This window comes from Thermobia domestica, chromosome 6 (genome assembly GCF_964235325.1).
Source record: "Thermobia domestica chromosome 6, izTheDome1.hap1.1, whole genome shotgun sequence".
Lineage (NCBI taxonomy): Eukaryota > Metazoa > Arthropoda > Insecta > Zygentoma > Lepismatidae > Thermobia > Thermobia domestica.
In genome coordinates, this window is record NC_137459.1 from 57,380,464 (window position 1) to 57,399,578 (window position 19,115).

Here is a 19,115-nt window from a genome sequence, read left to right on the forward strand (position 1 = left end):
GCGGCTCATTCGCGGCACACCAGTGTGCCGCGGCACACCGGTTGGGAAACGCTGATTTATATGAAGGTACCATGTATCAGATTCACTCAATCGAGTAGGACGTTTTGCTTGAAAACCGATTTTTGGATATTTTAGAGGAAAAAATATAATAATATAGGGAGTTTCTTACTCTGAAATCTCTCTCTCTCATTTCTTCTTTTTTCCTTTCTTTACTCTTCCTATTCCCTATTTTCTGTCCTCCTCTTTACTTCTTTTGTAACTATTTGCCTTCGGAAGTAGGGGCACGATGACTCTGTTGTAAATAACTCACCTCTGGTTCCAAAGGCCCGTGGTTCTTTCCCAGGCTTTGCCATATGAACTCATGGGTTTTCTATTCCTATATAAATAGGCCTTCTATGAAATGCATCGTAATGTTTTTAAACCCAAACAACCCTACAGGAAAATATCAAGAGACATATTTTGTCATTTTGTAACTCAAGGGAAAAAATGTACTGTAAAATAATTTTAGAGACAAGGTTAATAATAAACAGATACGAGGGATAATCGAAACGCTTGCAAATTGAATGTTAAAGGGGGCAGAGGGGAAAGCACCAGAGGGAGGAGTGGGAACTTTCAGGAAAGTACATCTCTAGTTGAGCTCTAACAACTAGCAGAATTTCAGCTTGTCACTATCTTTTCCCGAGAAAAAAATCTTTATTCTCTTGGCTAATTGAGGATGATGCGAAATTAGACATACCTTATAATCTTTATTTTAGGATAATTATTAGCTCCTCGCCTAAGCATACGGGAGCTTAGAGTTTCATTCCAGGTGTGTGTAAGTGTGTGTGAGAGTGTGTGTTTTACTTTATTTCTTGATTCTACTAGTTTGATCTGAACGAAATTCTGTGGGTACTCTATTTCTCAGTAACTACTGGCCGGATCCAAATCAAATTTGTTGAGCAAGTAGCCCAACATATAAAAATTAAAGATAGCTGTATTTAATGGTCCAACTTAATCGGGAACAGGCTCTGCTTGGTTCGGCTCAGCCACAGCTCAGCAAGCAGAGAGTTTCTATTTCGGTTCACAGACTGTCCCAATCACATGTTCTAATTAGTGTAATAGTGAAATATGTGGGAGAAGTTTAGTAAAAATTGAATAAGCGTGCTTCTAACAATTGAATCAAAAGAAAAATTCTCTCAATTTGTTTCTCTTTCTTCCTTTTTTGTGTGTTAAATTGCCAGTATTCTTACATCGTTCCTGTTTAAAATTCTATAGCTTTCGTGTTCCTCTTTTGCACTAAGCGAGAATATATCGTTTCTTGCATTATCGTTTTACTCTTTTTAACTGCCATATTTCGACTGTTTTGCATTACATGAGACGAAGCGACAGAATGTGATTAAGTCTACGATACTCTGAATATACAGACCAGCTATATGTAAAACTAACACTAAGTTTTTTCGGTGAAGGGTCTGAAGATACTGAAGTTCATGAAGTTACTCTGCATAGAAATGTTTATATAATTTGCACAGCTCCCTGAATCGTTTTCTTACAAAAAGAAAAAAATGATTTAATCAATTTAATGGAAATAGTTATACCTCACGCTAATGAATTTTCCCAACCTTCTGATCTGCTACATTAATTGCTCTCTTGCAACAGAAATTCACAATTTCATCACATTTAATGAAAATTGTTAAGAGTTCCCGTAAATAAATTATGTTGCTGTTATCTCTAAGTCTTCTGAAATCCGAAACTTTTTTTTTACTGAAATAAAGGGTAGTTCTATTCCATTTAACGAAGGTCAACACAAAAATAGCAATCAAAATTCTAAATATAGCTTGCTTTGCAATATAAGATATTTACACTTTATATCAGTACGTTCCATATAAATTTTATCCTACAGCTCATGCTTTATTTTACGTCATTTTTTTAAAAAAGATAGCGTACATATATGAATTAAGATAGCGTACATATAGACAATCTTGGTGTTAACGCATTTGCGCTAACTTCATCGCCGACTGACTACTTAGGCTCGTAAATATGGGCTACGGGAACATTAGCAGGTCCTAAAAATCTGGACGTGTTTATGTTTGATAAAATGTTTACAATGCAATAGTATTACTCGATAGCCTACATATTATATTTTGATATTTTATATAACGCATGCACAAATACGGGGTGTTTATAAAAGAACTCCGGGGTTTTAAAAATTCATATCTTATTAACGATAAAAGAGAGCAAAATTTAGTTAATTTCTCTGAAACGACTAGCTCAAAAAGTTTTAGTCATACTAATTGGAAGTGTTTTTATCAACAGGTGGCAGCGCTGTGGAGCGTTGACCTTGAGACGACGTAGCGGCTGCGGTAGTCAGTGAATCAGTATTCGTTCCGTGAGATGGCGAACATTACGAATTTTCTCCGCATACACAAGATTCTTGATATGCCCCCAGAAGAAAAAGTCCAACGGAGTCATATCAGGGCTCCTTTTAGGCCATGAAATAGGTCCCTCCCTTACAATCCATCTGTTGCCGAGCCGAGCGTGCAGTGTCTCACGCACACGCAAATGTATGCCTTTTACTCATTTTGCCTCAAAACCCCGGCGGGGCTCATATTGAACTTTATTAAATTGTTAAAAACAAAACTTGAAAATGTAAGCTTTCCAATCATGTATAACACATGTATGTACGTTTTTCACTTAATTAAAATATTTTGCCTCAAAACCCTGGAGTTCTTTCATAGACACACTGTACTGCAAATTAACGATTTTGCCTGAAGCTATCAACGCCGAACAGAGAAAATAAATTCTGAAGGGATGTACCTTACTTATTTTAAAAAATAAAAAAAATAACTTAAAACTTTCTTAGAATGCAGTTTTATATAGCGTAAATTTGAGATATTTTTGCTAGGGTTCCTCTCACAACATACTCTTGACATAGCCCTTGTATACTCAATACCAGAGTTTCACAACCTGGGGGTCACTAAGATAAGCGGAAGAGATTAATTAGAATCTAATACCGGAAAATATTTTTAAATATTATTTTCAATTTTGTTCTGATAGGCATATTTTTATTTTTATACATACTGTTAAAAGAGCAACAAAAAATAGGTCTACTAAACATTTTCAACAGATGCAGAGTTGTTTAAAAATCAATTTAAATGAAAGAGGTACGATATGAAACTAATGAGAACTGCATATTGAAATACCAGAAAAATATAAATGCAACAAATCTTACATATTGAAATACAATTAAAATTGAAAGCTAGTGAGATACCTGAACATGATGTGATTTCACTAGTGCGGTAATGTCCGGTTCAGTCCTCATAACGCACATTATCAAGCCATTTAAAATATTCAATAACGTTTTTCACAATTGTCCAAGTATTTTAACCAAAATTAGAAATCATTTTATATTTTATCTTATGATCCAAATTAAGGGAGTTATGAAGTTTGAAAATTTTCAAACGGCCTCCATTTTGAAACTGAATGACGGATCTGATTCGATATTTGTAATATGAATGAACTGACCATATTTGGTTTTAATCCATTCGCATTTAGGGAAGTTACTGTATCCACTATATACAAGAAATGGATTCTACTATTATAAAAATAGATGGATATCGTGAGATCTCTGCAATATGTATATTAAAAACTCCACACAAGCTTATTATAAACCAGAAATTATAAGGAGGTCGTTGGCAAGAGGATTGATAAAATGGAGTCGTGATAGAAATTAGGTTGAGACCCACTGCTCTGAACTCTTTCCTCACTTATTTTCTGAATAATATATCAGAATTAACGTTGAATTTTGAAGAGGCTCGCTTATGCAGTAACGCTTTTCCTTTACATATTTTAAAACAGGTACTGAGTAAATGTAACTACTAGAGATGATAAAACATATTAAATACGCATAATTTTGTGTTGACGTAAGGGATAAAGTTTATGTTGTCTGCTTACAGTTTCAAGGACGTCATTCCCTATACCAGATTTCGCAAAAATTGCAAACCTTAATAGTTTCTGTTTGTCTTCGACTGAAGCACATAGGATATCGTGAAAGCAAGAAGGATATTTTAAACTTGTAGTTGGAGGGATTTTCATAGTAAATTTTGCATTTATTATACGTTTACCGGCAATGAACGCGGGGACGTAAAGAAAGCGTCACTGTACCGGAATGAGCGCTCCATCGTTACGAAGCTTACTTGGCAACAAAGGACAATCCCCTATTACGAAGAGTACCGTAGTCATAATTGAATGATCGGTTAGTTTATGCACAAAATTTTACGTAAAATACACAAACTAACGGATTTATTTAACATTAACTAACATATGCTGTTCACTGTTTTGTTGCGCCACCAATAAACAATTTAAGAGAACTTTGGAACATGGTGCAAAGTTTGTTGGTTTATTGAAATGTATTGTCCCTTTTTGGCACCGAGACTATATGAGATGTGGACCTTCAGTATAAGGCAGAATCTTTAACCACCGTGATACGTTGAAATTTTTCAATACTTCTCGCGGGGGAACCCACCAACCCGAGACCTCATGCACTAAAAGTGCACGCAAAGGGGAGGGCAAACGTGATACAAATGTTGCATATTTGATCTCGTTGGAAATCTCACTTTAAAGGCTTATGACAGATTTTAAAAATGATTTTAAACAATGCCCTCCAATAGAAGAATCACACTGTGTTGGGTTTTAGTACTCAACAAGTGCATTTTGATTTGAAAGGTTAAACTTATCCTCATATTGTATATTGCCATAGATGATTGTTGCATCTATAATCTGATTGTTCTGATAAATGCAGATTCGATTCTACTTTTTTTATAACATGACTAATGGTTTCGCTAAGCCAGTCGAGTAGAAGGAAGGTGGCCAGTTCCTTTTCCATGGAGTTCTTACATTGTAATGTACGAGACGATTAAAAACGAGGTAGAATTTGGATTGGCAATAATATATACAAGAACTGAGTGACTATGTCCTCATTAAAAGGATTTTCACTTACAAACGCCAATTAATATTTCTCTTATACATGTCTAAATTACTTTGACTTATTACAGTTTCACAAAGCCAGATCCTTTGCAGAGATAGATAGTTACGTTGAGCTTTATCGTAATTGCATATAATATACATAATTTCCACAGTATGTTTCTGATAGGAGCACATAAGCTAGGATTCAAGTAATTTCATTCTCCCAATTAATATCGGAATTTAAGAGTAGTGAATAGATATAAGGTAAATAGTGAACCTACCTCTATTTTAAGGCAGAATTAAATCGATAGTTTAACCCTTTGTTTGTTTGGTATATGTCATTGCATAGAACTGCATGAGAATGTTGAACTTCATTTTCCAGTTTATTCGTTCCAGTTTATGACAATGTCTCTTATCATTTTTCACCGAGCCTAGTCGCTCATATGTGAAAAACTGATTTCGAAAACAATCCAATTTTGACAATGTTAACGTTGTGCTATTGTTGTATTCTATAAGTTCTGAGGGAAAAAACTTCGAATGCAGTTACGTACATGTTAAATTTATACGCTATAAGTGTTATATTTATATGCTATATGCGCTATGGTGCTAAATATACGTTTGGCATATTAAAAATAACAACCTTCGTAACGGTATTGGTTATTTTTATATGCAAACAATTGTCACCACTGTTTGTAACTCAGGTTAATTTTAAAATCATCCGTTTGAATCGTTTGTAAACTAAAAAAAAAGACGATTGACAATTACAAGTGAACAATATTGAAATTATTAATTAAATGACTGAAGAGTGAGAGAAAACGATGGGCTATAGAAACTGAAAAAAATCTTTAAGTTTTACGTCCTACATTATACCGGTTAGGCTAAAGGAGACGGTGATGATGAGAGAAATAGTGGAATGAAGAAAGTAGGCGGAAACGGGAGAGCCCCGAGGAAACCAACGAACACAATGTTTGTCCACCACAAAGTCCACACGGCGCGAGCTGGGATCGAACGAGGGACCCCAAGCAACGGAGAAGAACGCTCTACCACTGAGCCACCGCGCCCCCACGCTTTAGAAACTGTTCATACTTAGAATCAAATATGCTGTTATGGACTTCAGAAGTGAGCAGTATGTTTGTTATGAGCTGATCTAATAGAAAACAAAACTTGAAAATAAATTTTGTTTTAAAACTTGTTTTAATGAAGTTTCCAGACATATTATGTTAATAACTTATCTCGATGTGATTTTATGGCATCCAATTGAATAGATAAACACTATGCTCTGCAAATCTTAATTTAGATAACCGTTCTCATATTTCTACAAGATAACTACAAAAACAAACAAACAATAAAAACTTAGTGGGAAAGCACAAACCAACGTTATTTCAGGTCGGACGGTACCCTTTTGTAAGAATCAAAATTGAATAGATCATTGTTATAAGGGACATGTGTAATTTAAACATAGATGAGACATATCCTTTCTTCAAAATTAATGATTCAATTCATGCTAAATTTGACGATTTGGAACTGGTTGGTTCGTCTGGATACCATTATGAATAATTTTGGAACTGCTTGAATTTGATAGTGGCGTCTTCACGTTCAATGCAATTTTATCATGTTTTTAGTTTATATTTTAAAAAAAATAGTTTGAAATGATGTAATGACACCCTATTAAATAAGTTAGTTTAGACTAGTCAGCATTAACACACAATCATGAATCATAATCATTTTTAAAGATTACTCTTGAAAGAGCGGCTTAAATATTTTTAGCCTGCCAAATTTAATTTCATGTAAATCTTTTCATTATTCTCTTCAATCTTCTTCTTTTGTAATGTTTTTCATCTACATAATCGCATCGCCTGAAACAAACAAATCGAGCACAAATTATATAAAGTAATATTGCAAACTCTGGAATGCTTTAGAGTTGAAATTTTCTTTAATTTTTCAAATTGCCTGGGCAAGCTTAGCCGCAGGCTTACTCTGATCTCTTCACTTTAATTTCCAGCAAGTTCATCTTTCCCTCCCTCTCTCTCTCTCTTGCCTTCGTCGTTCTTGTCTGACGTAAGTTGGTGCCGTGCTCGACCAAGCAATTACTTCTTCCCGCGGACTCTTGCCAGAATCCTTATTTATTAGCGTACACTAAGGAATGGATGAAAGAGACGAATAAACCCACGAAACCAAAATCTCATGAACAAACCTGCACAACTGTCTTCCATCAAGACAGTTCAGAAAGAGAAATCGGTTGATGCATTTGATTCGGAGAGGAAGGGAGAAAAAATGCCTTTTAAAAAAAATACGTTTTCAAGTGATTTAAAGTGAAGTAACTGTTTGCTAATTAGAAGCCAGGTGAGAATTTACATCTTTGCAGAAAACATTGCAAATGTTTCTCTCCAATGCTGTTACCGTATGCAAAATAATGTGTGCTGGTACAAATTATAGGTTACCACGAGTTTTATGGGTGCAAAACAACAAAACAACCAAAGCAACTTGCTTATTTGGGCTTACTACAAGATCTTAACGAAATTCGTTCTTAATACTGTGGATATAAAGTACGTTTGTTGCATGAATTTATTCACTACTTCTGAGTAATTTTCACAGCATGCAGAAAATTCCATAAGTCATAACCTAGTGGCTTTCGAGTGCTAATATTTTGGTACAATGGGTTCAATTTATGAGACATTGCAATCTTGGAAAAAAAAATAGTTTTCACATAACCACTCAATCCGTGTCATTAGCATGTAATTTCGAACTTTCTACTTTGTCGATAAATAGGCTATTATAACAACAAATGTTCTTATTGTAAATAACATAACGTTACACTCATCTTCCACGATGGTATTTAAAAAAAACTATATATTTATCCCTAGTTCTGAGTAGCAATAATAATAGTCTCTAATCATTGATCTATATTTTATTATTTACCATATTTGTTTGAAATCTCAAAAGTGATTCCTTGTTGCCTGTTTTAGTATTAAATATTTACTATAAAAACAATACTTCAGGTAGTGTTATTCTTTGTTAAGGGCCATTGTTTCAAAACTCTAATTAAATAAATAGCAGCTTTATTATGGACTTGGTTTAACCGGCTTAGTACCATATAATATTTTCGTATATTCAAATTTGGATATGACCTATGTTTAAAATGAATTAACAAAGATAATTAGGAAAAGAACAGAAAATTGCACTGAACATCTACACCGGCACGATGTCTTCATGCAAAATATTTTAAAAGGCGAAATGGGGCGTAGTTAATGCATATAATGAAATGAGAAGGAAATTCATTTTTGCAGCAACGAAGCTTTGTCTTGAAGAATGAATAAATGAACCAAATAATACTTAGAATTCCCTTTATTAGGTAAGCATTAGGCGAAATAGAAAACCATATTTGTTGGAAAGGAATGACTTAAAAGTCACTTCTTTTTATTTTGCACATGACGACTTGCTGAAATAGTTTTTCTTTTTCAAATATTGCATTATTCCTTAATAATATTTTGTGAAGTTTAATTTTCAGCCTTTACAAACTGAACCTACATCCCTAATATCATAGTGATTAGATAAATGTTTCTGCTGTGTTCAAGAGCATGAAACAGTAAAATTTTTATATTATTAATGAATATATAAAGGTAACCAAGAAAGTTCTGTCGATTTTTGTGGAGGATTGTGTTCAATTGGCCCTCACACTGTGAGTTGAATGCGAATGGAGATAAGACAAAGGTCAGTAGTTGGTATGGGTATATCCAACATACTACCTGGTTGTGGCAGTTCAATACTTGCGTAAGGACAGAGTGAAAACGGGACCTCCACAGAGCGTCATAAGGGCGTGTATGCTGTGCGAATTCAAACTGGGGTCAAACGCCGCTGCAGCTGGGCGTAAGATATGCCATTACTTTGGTGAGGGTGTCGTGACTACTCGGACAGTGCAGCGGTGGTTTAACAAGTTTAAGGATAGTGACGAAACACTCGAAGACGCACCACGTGCCAGAAGACCAACATATGTACAAAATGAATATCTTCAGGCAGCAATTGAGGCGAAGAGTGTCCAGACATGTGAAGAACTGGGAGAGTGTAAGTGAAGAACCCACTCGACAGCACCTCCATCAACTTGGAAGGCACAACAAGTTGGGTCGATGGGTTCCACACGATTTGACTCCGGGGCAGAAGGTGACGCGAGCAGCCACCTGATATATATATTTGCTGTCTCGTTTGAGGTAGGTTGTGGGTATGTAATGAGAAGTGTGTCCTGTACGAAGCTCCACGGCACCGTCGTCATTGGTTAGCATTCCATGATCCGGTTCCAAAACAGCAGGAACCATTCTCTGCACCAGAAGAATGTCCTCTTGTGTGTTTAGTGGAATGCTCGAGGAATCGTGCATCGGGAATTACTACCAGCTGGTCAGGACATCAATACAACTGTGTACTGTCAGTAGGTGAGCCGTGGAGCCGCGCCAAAACTCTGTAGCCAGCACTTCTGAATCGCAAAGGAGTCTTTCTCTTACAGGACAACGCTAAACTCCACGTGGTTAGAATTACCCGGGACACCATTCCACGCCTTGGATGGGAAACACTATTGCATCCCCTCTACTTCCCGGACATTGCATCGTCCGATTATCACCTGTTCCACTCCTTGGACAATCACTTTAGAAGATGCCAGTTCAAATCCCTAGTAAAGGTGCAAAATGCACTTGATACCTTCTTCATTTCACGGCCCACCAAGTTTTACCGCGATGGAATCCATGATCTGCCAGAACGTTGGCAGTAGATCGTCGATGCTGATGAGAACTGTTTTTGATCTCCTAGGTACACTCATGTCCAAAATGATTGTCGCATATCTATAACTGTCTTCTTGTAAGAATATAATTTGATAATGATTTTTCAGGGTACTTTTAATGTTGATACTATGTGTATAATCGGAAAATGTATATTTGTGGTAAATTTCATAGGAAAAGTATTGTAAATACGAAAATTAAAATGAATAAAACAAAATGTTACTAAATGAACAAGAAAGTTTTATTTTCGTTTTATTGTTCTTATTTGCTGCATTTTTGATATGAAATTTACCATATACATGTCTTTGCTGATTATACACATACTAACATTATAAAAAATACCGTGCGAATTCGTTATCAAATTATATTCCTACAACAACATATTTATAGACATGCGACAATAATTTTGGACATGAGTGTACGTCTGGAATATTTAGGAGCGGGGAAAATTTTCAAAAGGAAAGATCAATCTGGACAAAGAAGGTATGGTTGGTAACCCTAATTATATACTCCCAGAATTATGAAATAAAGATAAAGTAACAGTGAACAACCTTTAGATGAAATAAATACATCAATTAACGAATATCATACTTAATTTCTGAGGCATCAACTATTATGTAGCAACAAAGTGGTACCAAAACATTATTTACAAATTTCTAATAGAGTTATCAGTCCATCTGCTTCCGTATTTCCGTGCCTGGCGGGAGCTCATGTGGTTTAAATTCCACGTTAATCAGTAGGTCCACGTCTCATATAGCCTCGCTGCTGAAAGGGATGCGAAACTAAAATCAACTCAACTCAACGTATTTCCGTGCCGAAGTATAGTAATACAGGGTTTGACTATTACATAAATGGGTAACCGGTAGGAAAAACTAGAAGGCGTTGTCATTGCGGCGTTCACTCAGTATAGTGAAGGTAAATGGGGAGCCGTTAACAAGAAAACAAAAAGGGACATTGGTCCACGTTATGATGATTAAAATCACCAGTCAAGAATTCCTGTTGGGTCAGGATAAATTCTTCGGGGCTTAGTTTTTATTTTAATTTAGTATATATTAATTTATTTTCACATTTTATATGAAACGATTTTACTGAATGTTTAGTTAATTTACTTAAGCCAAACGTATTACTGAACCCGGAAATAAAGAGTTTGATTTTAAATATATTTCAAATACTACATATGTGAGTGGTTCACGGGAAAAGCATATAAACTTTTATTCTGTATTCGTGTTTTGTTTAAAATATACGGAATTTACTGAAGTCTAGCAAACAATAAAAAATACTAGCAAATAACCTGATAACTCCTGCGATAATTGAAGAATAAGACATCGATACAATTGAAATAACCTGGTAATCGCAATCCATAATAGTCTTTCTTGCAAAATTTGCAAAATGTTACTAAGCAGCTTCTTCTAACTATTCAAATGCCAACATTACTATAGAATTCAGTATCCTTAATTCACAAAACGGGTAGAAGATTAATTCATTTGAAGGTGTATTTTCTCCTTGTCACAAGGGATCGAGACAAAATTACAATTGCGGCAGTATTGAAACAAGAGAGACAAAGGAATGTTAACTTTTCATTAACTGTTAGTTATCCACTACATTAATAATGTAAAGTACGTAATCTCGCAATAGTTACATAGTTACATCTGAGAGCGAGCATCTGCACAAAGAAATGCTGTAATGAAATCCGAGGAAGTTATTTAAGTCCCAGGGTACTGAAAGCTAACAGGGACATGTGCTGGTTAGAGGTGAGAGCATCCTGTTGAAATTACTTATTGGTGATGGAGAATTCATGCCGAAGTTACACGAGCTCTTCTTATGAAGTAGGTAACAGATCTTAATGTGATACTACAATCGGAAGTTAATCTTAGTTCGAGTCTTGAGTGGTTTCTCTTGGATATAGTGGCTTAAAGATCGTATGTCCAGTCTTTTTCCACAAGCCATAATAGCTGTTGCATGATTCATTCAAAGTATAATAATTGAAGCAAGCGTAGCGAGCTTGTACCATTCGATTCAACTGGCATTTTGTATGTTTTCTGTCCGTCCTTTTGTTCGACGGTAACTCTTATAGGACTTAATCAATTTTAGTGAAATTTGATATACAATATATTATCTTTCTTCAAGGTGCAAAAATAATTCTATTGTTAGACTTGAAATCTATAGACAATAAGGAAGTGAAAGGGAGCAAAATCCATCTCATGTTGTAAATCTGCATATATACATAAAAAAACAATTTTCCAATATAAAGTAAGTAAAAAATTATACAATTGTGATAAAACATGGTATATACTTTTATTAGAGAATCCCAACCGTTTCCTCTAATTACTATTGGAACTGGACAATAATAATCAAGTAAATAGTATATATTAATTTTCCAAACTTTTAACAAATAATTTTCCTTAATAACTTTCACCAACAATAATTTTAGGAATGACAAAAATATGGATCAAAAGATTGCGATCTTGGTCAATTATTTGATTTTGGTTCGAGGGCCACACAATTTTTAAACGGTCCCTAAATCGAGTTTTCGTATTTTCTACGGAATAAGCACATCATACTGAGTTAAGTGATATTTTTCGTTTGGCTGCACTATGTGTAGTTCCCCAGATATTAGGCGTTCAAGAAAATTTTTGATTGAAATATATTGGATCTTTCGATCCAAAAATATTCCATTTGAATGCAATACGAAATACATTTTCTTTGGAATTTCTAAGCATTAACACTGTTTGGGGTTACAATATGTCAAGAATAAAAGGGTAAACTATTCTTTCGCTTTACGTGAGAATGTTCCATGTTAATTTTCGTTTTTTTTTAAATAATATTAAAGCAATATGGCATATATTTCATTTTAACTTTTCTAATGATTCTTAGTGTATAGAGTTAAAATCAGTAGAGAACGAAAGAGAACATATATTCCCCAACTACAACAAATATGTTCTATGATATCTTCCTTCTGAAAAAAAAATCAATTTTGGAGAATATTGAATATATTACTTACTTTGGTTTAAGACCAATCAAGTAAAGAGTAAAGGAGTGAATTTAACCTATACCTCTCTTTCAAAATCTAGGAAATACTTCCACGATAGCCTTCATTAAATTATTTGATTTTGATAGAGTATATTTCCTATGAGGCTTTTCCACAATCTATACTGCCTGGGTTAAAAATCAGACAACAATCACAGAGTGAATCTATCCCTCCAAATGAAAAATATTTCCGCCAAAAATTTCGTAAAAATTCTTCAATTCTTGTGAATGATAGTGAAATTCGTTAAGGATAAGGGACTGAAAATCTCAAATATTATTATTATTATTATTATTATTATTATTATTATTATTATTATTATTATTATTATTATTATTATTATTATTATTATTATTATTACAAACTTGTCTCTACAACATAGAGTATCATTAGTATTTGGAATATCATAACTCTGTAACTACAAAATCAATCAATTTTTCTCATTCCCTGTTTCTGTATTTATAGTTAATATTTTTGAGTGTGTCACTTGCTCATTTAAAGTGTACGTTTATTTCTACAACAATAATAACTACAATGTTTTCTGTACGAGTAGAGATTTTACAACAATATAAACTTATCTTTTTTCTTTCATATAATTACTTAGTTTAATAGAATCCAGTTAATTAGAATTGATGAATGCCAGTTATGCTTAAAGTGAAATAAATTTTCTAAAGGATGAGAGACAAATTTCCTTCTGAATTGTATCTTAATCAGAGTTGTAACATATTGCTTGAAATATCTTATCACGATTTTAGTATTTTCTTTTTGTGCTCTTAGAAACAAATTAAAAATAAATATTTGTGCTTAAGGAATATGACAACTATTTTCTGAATTATCTTTTGTGTAAACGCTACAATTATCTTATTCTCCAATTCAGATAGAGTTTATAGGAATAACATAGGTAAATATAGATAAAATAATAAGTTTCGTTTTGACAGGGCATTTTCCTTGAGTACTAGCCAAAAGTGTGGATATTTTTTTCCGATTCCAACTAATTGTTCGTATGTACAATATCGCAGAATCAAAAGTAATCGAATCCCTGTAATGATATAATTCACTGAGAAGTGTTATTTCTCACTTTACTTGACATTTCCTTATTTCCTTCCGTGTCCAGCCTTGGCCCACCATCAATTCTTTTACACAGAGGATATCCAACCAGTTCTCTCTACTACCCTATCGTATTTTCTAAGCAAGCGATGTGTTCCTTGTCTCTTGGATGTCTTCATCTTATTCTTCCTATTATATTCAGTAACGCGAGTACACTTTCGCGCATGTTAACTTTTAGAGTTGCCTCTCTTTTTCTAAACTCTTAAACTTATACAACCTGTTGCGACGTGATGCCTTTATTCTTGTAAATATGTCAATATCTTGTCTTATGATCCATCCTATCCTATGCAACGTTTTCCTAATCAAGAATTATATATATCAAAGCAAGGATAGGAATGGCGAAAGAATCCTTTAGGAGGAAGAAAATACTATTCTGTGAGACCTTGAATAAAGAGTTGACAAAATGACTCATAAAATGCTTCGTGTGGAGTATTGTGCTGTATGGATCAGAAATGTGGACATTACGTATTACAAATGATGAGAAACATTACAAATGATGAGAAACAACTGGAAGCTTTCAAAATGTGGGTGTGGATATGAATGGAACGAATTAACTAATTCGAGCGAAAAACGATTGAGAGGGCATTAGAAATTGTGGGGGAGAAAAGGACAATTTTTAGATATTATTAAGAAGAGGAAGAGAAGTTAGTTGAGACATTCACTAAGAAGGAACTGTATTGTAATGATATTGTGCAGTTTATTGAAAAAAAAAAGGAGAAAACGAATTTTTCAACTAATCAATACATTTTAGTACTTGGTAATTTTTAATTTTTCCCGAAGAAAAGAAATGTAATGATATTGTGCAGTTTATTGAAAAAACGAAAAAAAAAAAACCTTTTCAATACCTCTTTTAAAAATTTATATAGGCTCTTTTCACTTTTACATCCTCCATTTGTAGGACAGTACCTGTTTCTCTTTATGTTTTTAGTTTTGCTATCTTTCCTTAATCTAAAACTATTTTGGAATTGGAAACTGTCCTGTTATTCTTAAATAAACATTTTAAGTACAGGATCTCAACAGGTAAACATGTCCTACATTTTGAAATTTGTACCTAGATTTAAAAAAAAATGTTTTTTCTTCTTTTTTCAATAAACTGCACAATATTATTACATTTCTTTCCTTCGGGAAAAATTAAAAATTAGCAAGTACTAAAATGTATTGGTTAGTTGAAAAATTTGTTTCTTTTTCAATAAACTGCACAATATCATTACAGTATCATGAGTGACGTGATAGAAGGTATTGTGGCAGGAAACAGAGGGAGAGGGCGTAGAAGACTACAATTAATGGACGATATCAAAACGGAGAAATCGTACTCGAAGACGAAGAGGTTTACGGAAGACAGTGGAGCATGGACGCTTCTCAGTTGCAGGAAGTGACTTGCCAATAATGGCAGAATACCTACGATGATGATGTAAAATCTGCCATAATATATGGAAAATACTTAAATATTATAGATAATTCTGAGAGAAAAATAATGTACATGAGTGTAAAATAATAAAAAAGAACAAGGTCCGTTAAAAACATTATCTAGTTCATTTACAATTTTAAATTTATACTTTTTGACAGTCCTTGCAAAGCACATATCTCGTGAATGGTTGATCTTACATAAAGCAAAGTATGTGCTCTCGCGATTTTTTCAGTTTATAAAATGCATATTTTAGTTCATTCATATAGAAGATTGGATACTGTAGTGTGAACAAATTTATACTTTAGCCTTCTGCGGCGGTGAACCTTTGAATCCATTAAACTGTAGATTTTAGGTTGATTAGAACTTACTGCCCCTTTTTGTAGCGAAGCTACGTGAGACGTGGAACTACAGTTTAGCATGATCCTCCCAAAGAGAATTAAACCCGGGTCTCTCGTTCCGAAGACGCGTACGCTAACCACATAGCCAAGAGGGAACATCTTTAATCAAGACTTAGTTAGAGAGTGCATATTTATTTCCTGACAATATATTAATTCTTCCTTTTCGCAAAGTTAATTTCTCTAATAAGAGCTGAATCTTGTATTATTTCAATACGAAGTCAAGCGTTTCAATGTTTGTTTCTAATTGAAAATCAAGACTTGCGAAGTATAGTTTCACAGTTCATATATTCAGTGGAAATTCAATGAATATTATCATCATTATATAAACACAAAAAGGTCTTCATACAACATGCTAAATATTGTTTCAGTTGGTTAAACTTCTGAAGTGAAGCACCAGCACTTAACTTGGAACCAAACTCATTTTGTATTAGACTTGTAGAATTTTCCGTTTCTGTAAATTAGATTTGTCGAAACTCAGGCTCTCCTAATTAAATCTCGCCAAGCGCTTGGATGCATTTTATTGGTATTCGAAAACCGCAGTTCTCGACCTACGCGGTTAATTGATCATTACTCTTCTGTCTGAATTCAATAACTAGATTAAACTTAACTATTTTCTCAAGCTATGCTGGATAAATAATAAAATATTTTGTATACTTCCCATATAATATAGTTGAAGTTTATATGTGATTTGTTTAATTCAAGTTTGTTTGTTAACAAGTAAATGTCAGATTCCTTTAGTGTTACACATGCAATTTTCTCCTAAGAATTCGTATATAAAAAAGAAAAAAATAAATAATCTCCATCTTTTTGGTGTTTGTGCTTCACAATATGTAGGGCAATATCAGTGCGTTTTTTAATTTTAAATTTTATTACATTATATTTTAATTTTAAACTATAAAGGGTATGAAGTAAATCTCTAGTGGGAAACAAAATTGAATTTGCAATTTTAGCAAATTAGCGAGCTTCTTAGTGGCTAAGCGGTTAGCGTACTCTCATTTGGCGTGGGAGACTCGGGTTCGGTTTCCGGCGGGAGCTCACGTGGTTCGGACTCCACCTTAATGAGTAGGTCCCGTCTCATAGGGCCTCGCTGCTGAAGGGGACGTTAAACTAAAAATCAACTCAACTAGCAAATGAGCATGTTTAGTTATCTTTACATAGCCGAAACCATATGTTCAGATTTTTTTTCTCATAAAGAAGCCATAATTAGTCAATATTACTAAATTATTGTATGTGTAGTACCTTTAATATTTATTTTTAATATATTCCTTTACTTCAACTCCCTAATTTCACGATGAAAAAGTGGCTACCTTGGCTCTGATTTACTGACCTACTAGGTTCATCTGCTATGTTAAGTGAGTGGATTGACCTTTTTTCAAACAGATCTCTTAAAAATTTGGAATTTCATTCTTTTACATTATGTAGAAGATCAAGTACAACGTTTCAAAGAATCAGAAACATTTTTTTTTTTTTTTTTTTACGATTTACAATATAAGGTGCTGTCAGTGGCAACATAATCAAGCAGGTAGGACTGGAAATTATTCCTACACTGCTTTCAGAGTTCAGATATGTCCCGCCTACTTTCTTTACCAGAAAACAAAGTATAGTGCGTCATATGAAATATTAAATATATTTGGCAATCAAATGACAAATTAAGTTTGTCGAAAAGTATGACTTAATTAACTGTATCTCTTCACTCAAAATTTTGTTTCGTCGCGTTTGGTCTTGTGTTATTCCCGTTACCATTCATCCTTATAATAGCAGTTTGTTTGGAAGAAAAACCGAAAAATGTAATTTTCTTTAAAATAATTCTAAAGCTTTATACTTTTATTTCAAATAGACATACTGTTTAACTTTCATGGTAATGAAACTATAAAGGATGGTTTCATTCATAATTGGGTGTTTAAGCAAGGAACAGCTTGTCGAACGATTTGAGAATTTATTTTAGTTATGTTAAAAGTGGTAACAAAAATATGAGCTTCAATGCATCAAAAGACACAATTAAATTCATTAATTTGTAGCTCAATATTTAGTTTATTACATATATTAACACATTTGTGTACTTTAGATAGTTGTTTCAGTACATAGTGCCTTCAAAGTATATAGACAAAAGCGTTGTTGAACTCATACTGTGCAGGGTGCAACTATAGGTACAAACAAATAACAGCAATAAAACATGAAGAAAAAAATGTTTTGTTAGTACAACATCTAGATTTTTTTTTTAAGTTTCTGTTTTTGGAGAACATTAATAATTTGAATTGCAATATTCAAATCGTCCGGCCTATTCAAGAAAGGTATTATAATTGAAAAAAACTGTATAATAATACATAAATACCCAGGTAAATAAACAAACACCTGTATAACTTGTTTGAAAATGATTAAATATCTTGTAACAAGTTGACTGTCTTAAGAACTCGTACTATTTACTCAACGTATTCAATTTCCTATGAAAACAGCTTTAGATCTAGCGGCACATATTATTTCACATTTTTCTCGTTCCTCATTTAATTTTTCCTCTAAAAAATCAAACAGAAGGATAATATTGTATATCATACACGAATCAATGAAGCTCATTTGTCCTTGATTATGCTTGCCATGGTGATGGATCTTGATGAACTTTATACGCATGTGAAAGTAACATTAAAATCTGAAGAAGAATAAACATTACCAGCTGAATGGCCAATACTTTATTCTATTTAACAAAAACAATGAGGATGTTTAGTACTGTTCATACATATAATTGGCAATTAGAAACGTGCATAATGATTACCAAGAATGAAATTCTTTCTGAATGTTTTAACATTTCTCTGAGCAAAATAATGATGTGAATCTTTAATGCCATATTTACAGAAGCTGTCAAAAGTAATGCGCAAGAAATATCAAGCAGTGACATCTTTTAAATATCGCTCCTTACTTAACTTTCGGGCAAGCAAACATTGGTTTGTTTGTTTTTCCCCCCGTAAACATAGAAATTCATATGTGCGATTATATGCAGAGACATGTTTAAAAACTATGTCTCCATAAGACGAATTTACATAGATTATACCAGCATCCGAGTTAATACTCAATGAATTTGCTACGTACCAACTTGCCCCATTATTTGTTTCTTCAGCTCCAATAAATGAAAAACTCCAATTTACTGCACATTGCTACATTGAATAAAAAAAGATACAAAGAAACCTTGACATAAACGTAGATGGAACCGAATAACTGAGAAACGTTCTTGTCATTTCCAATATTTTTTTCTTAAATACTGACAAGTCTTCGAAGTCTTTCTGAATGGAAGTGTTAGCAAATACGGACTGAGTGATCAATATGAGATGGGTGTAGGATGCCTGGTTTTCTGCGCAGTTGGACGACGCATTTAATCGATTCGGTCAGTCACCTGACCTTTCTGGGAAGAACATTCAACTTATAGGTCTGTTTGAGGTGGGCAATGGTTCCTGTTAGCAAATCTTAAGCGCTGATTGTTCTCT

General features: G+C 33.6%; 1 protein-coding gene and 1 long non-coding RNA gene across 5 annotated transcripts in view; one reads left to right on the top strand and one right to left on the bottom strand.

Annotated features, from left to right (window-relative positions):
- The window catches only part of LOC145688018 (uncharacterized), a 553,165-nt gene that overhangs the window by 275,521 nt on the left and 258,529 nt on the right, over window positions 1–19,115 (bottom strand). The window contains exon 1 of one of the 4 annotated variants that reach the window (XM_081761688.1): window positions 18,724–18,867. The exons of the other annotated variants lie outside the window; for them this stretch is intronic. Within the exon in view, the coding sequence (XP_081617814.1) occupies window positions 18,724–18,736 (13 nt within the window). The 5' untranslated portion in view covers window positions 18,737–18,867. Of the gene's footprint in view, window positions 1–18,723; window positions 18,868–19,115 lie in introns of those variants that run through there. 4 annotated transcript variants of the gene reach the window in all.
- LOC145688020 (uncharacterized) overlaps window positions 1–19,115 on the top strand; it is a 149,472-nt gene that overhangs the window by 55,950 nt on the left and 74,407 nt on the right. The window lies entirely within an intron of this gene.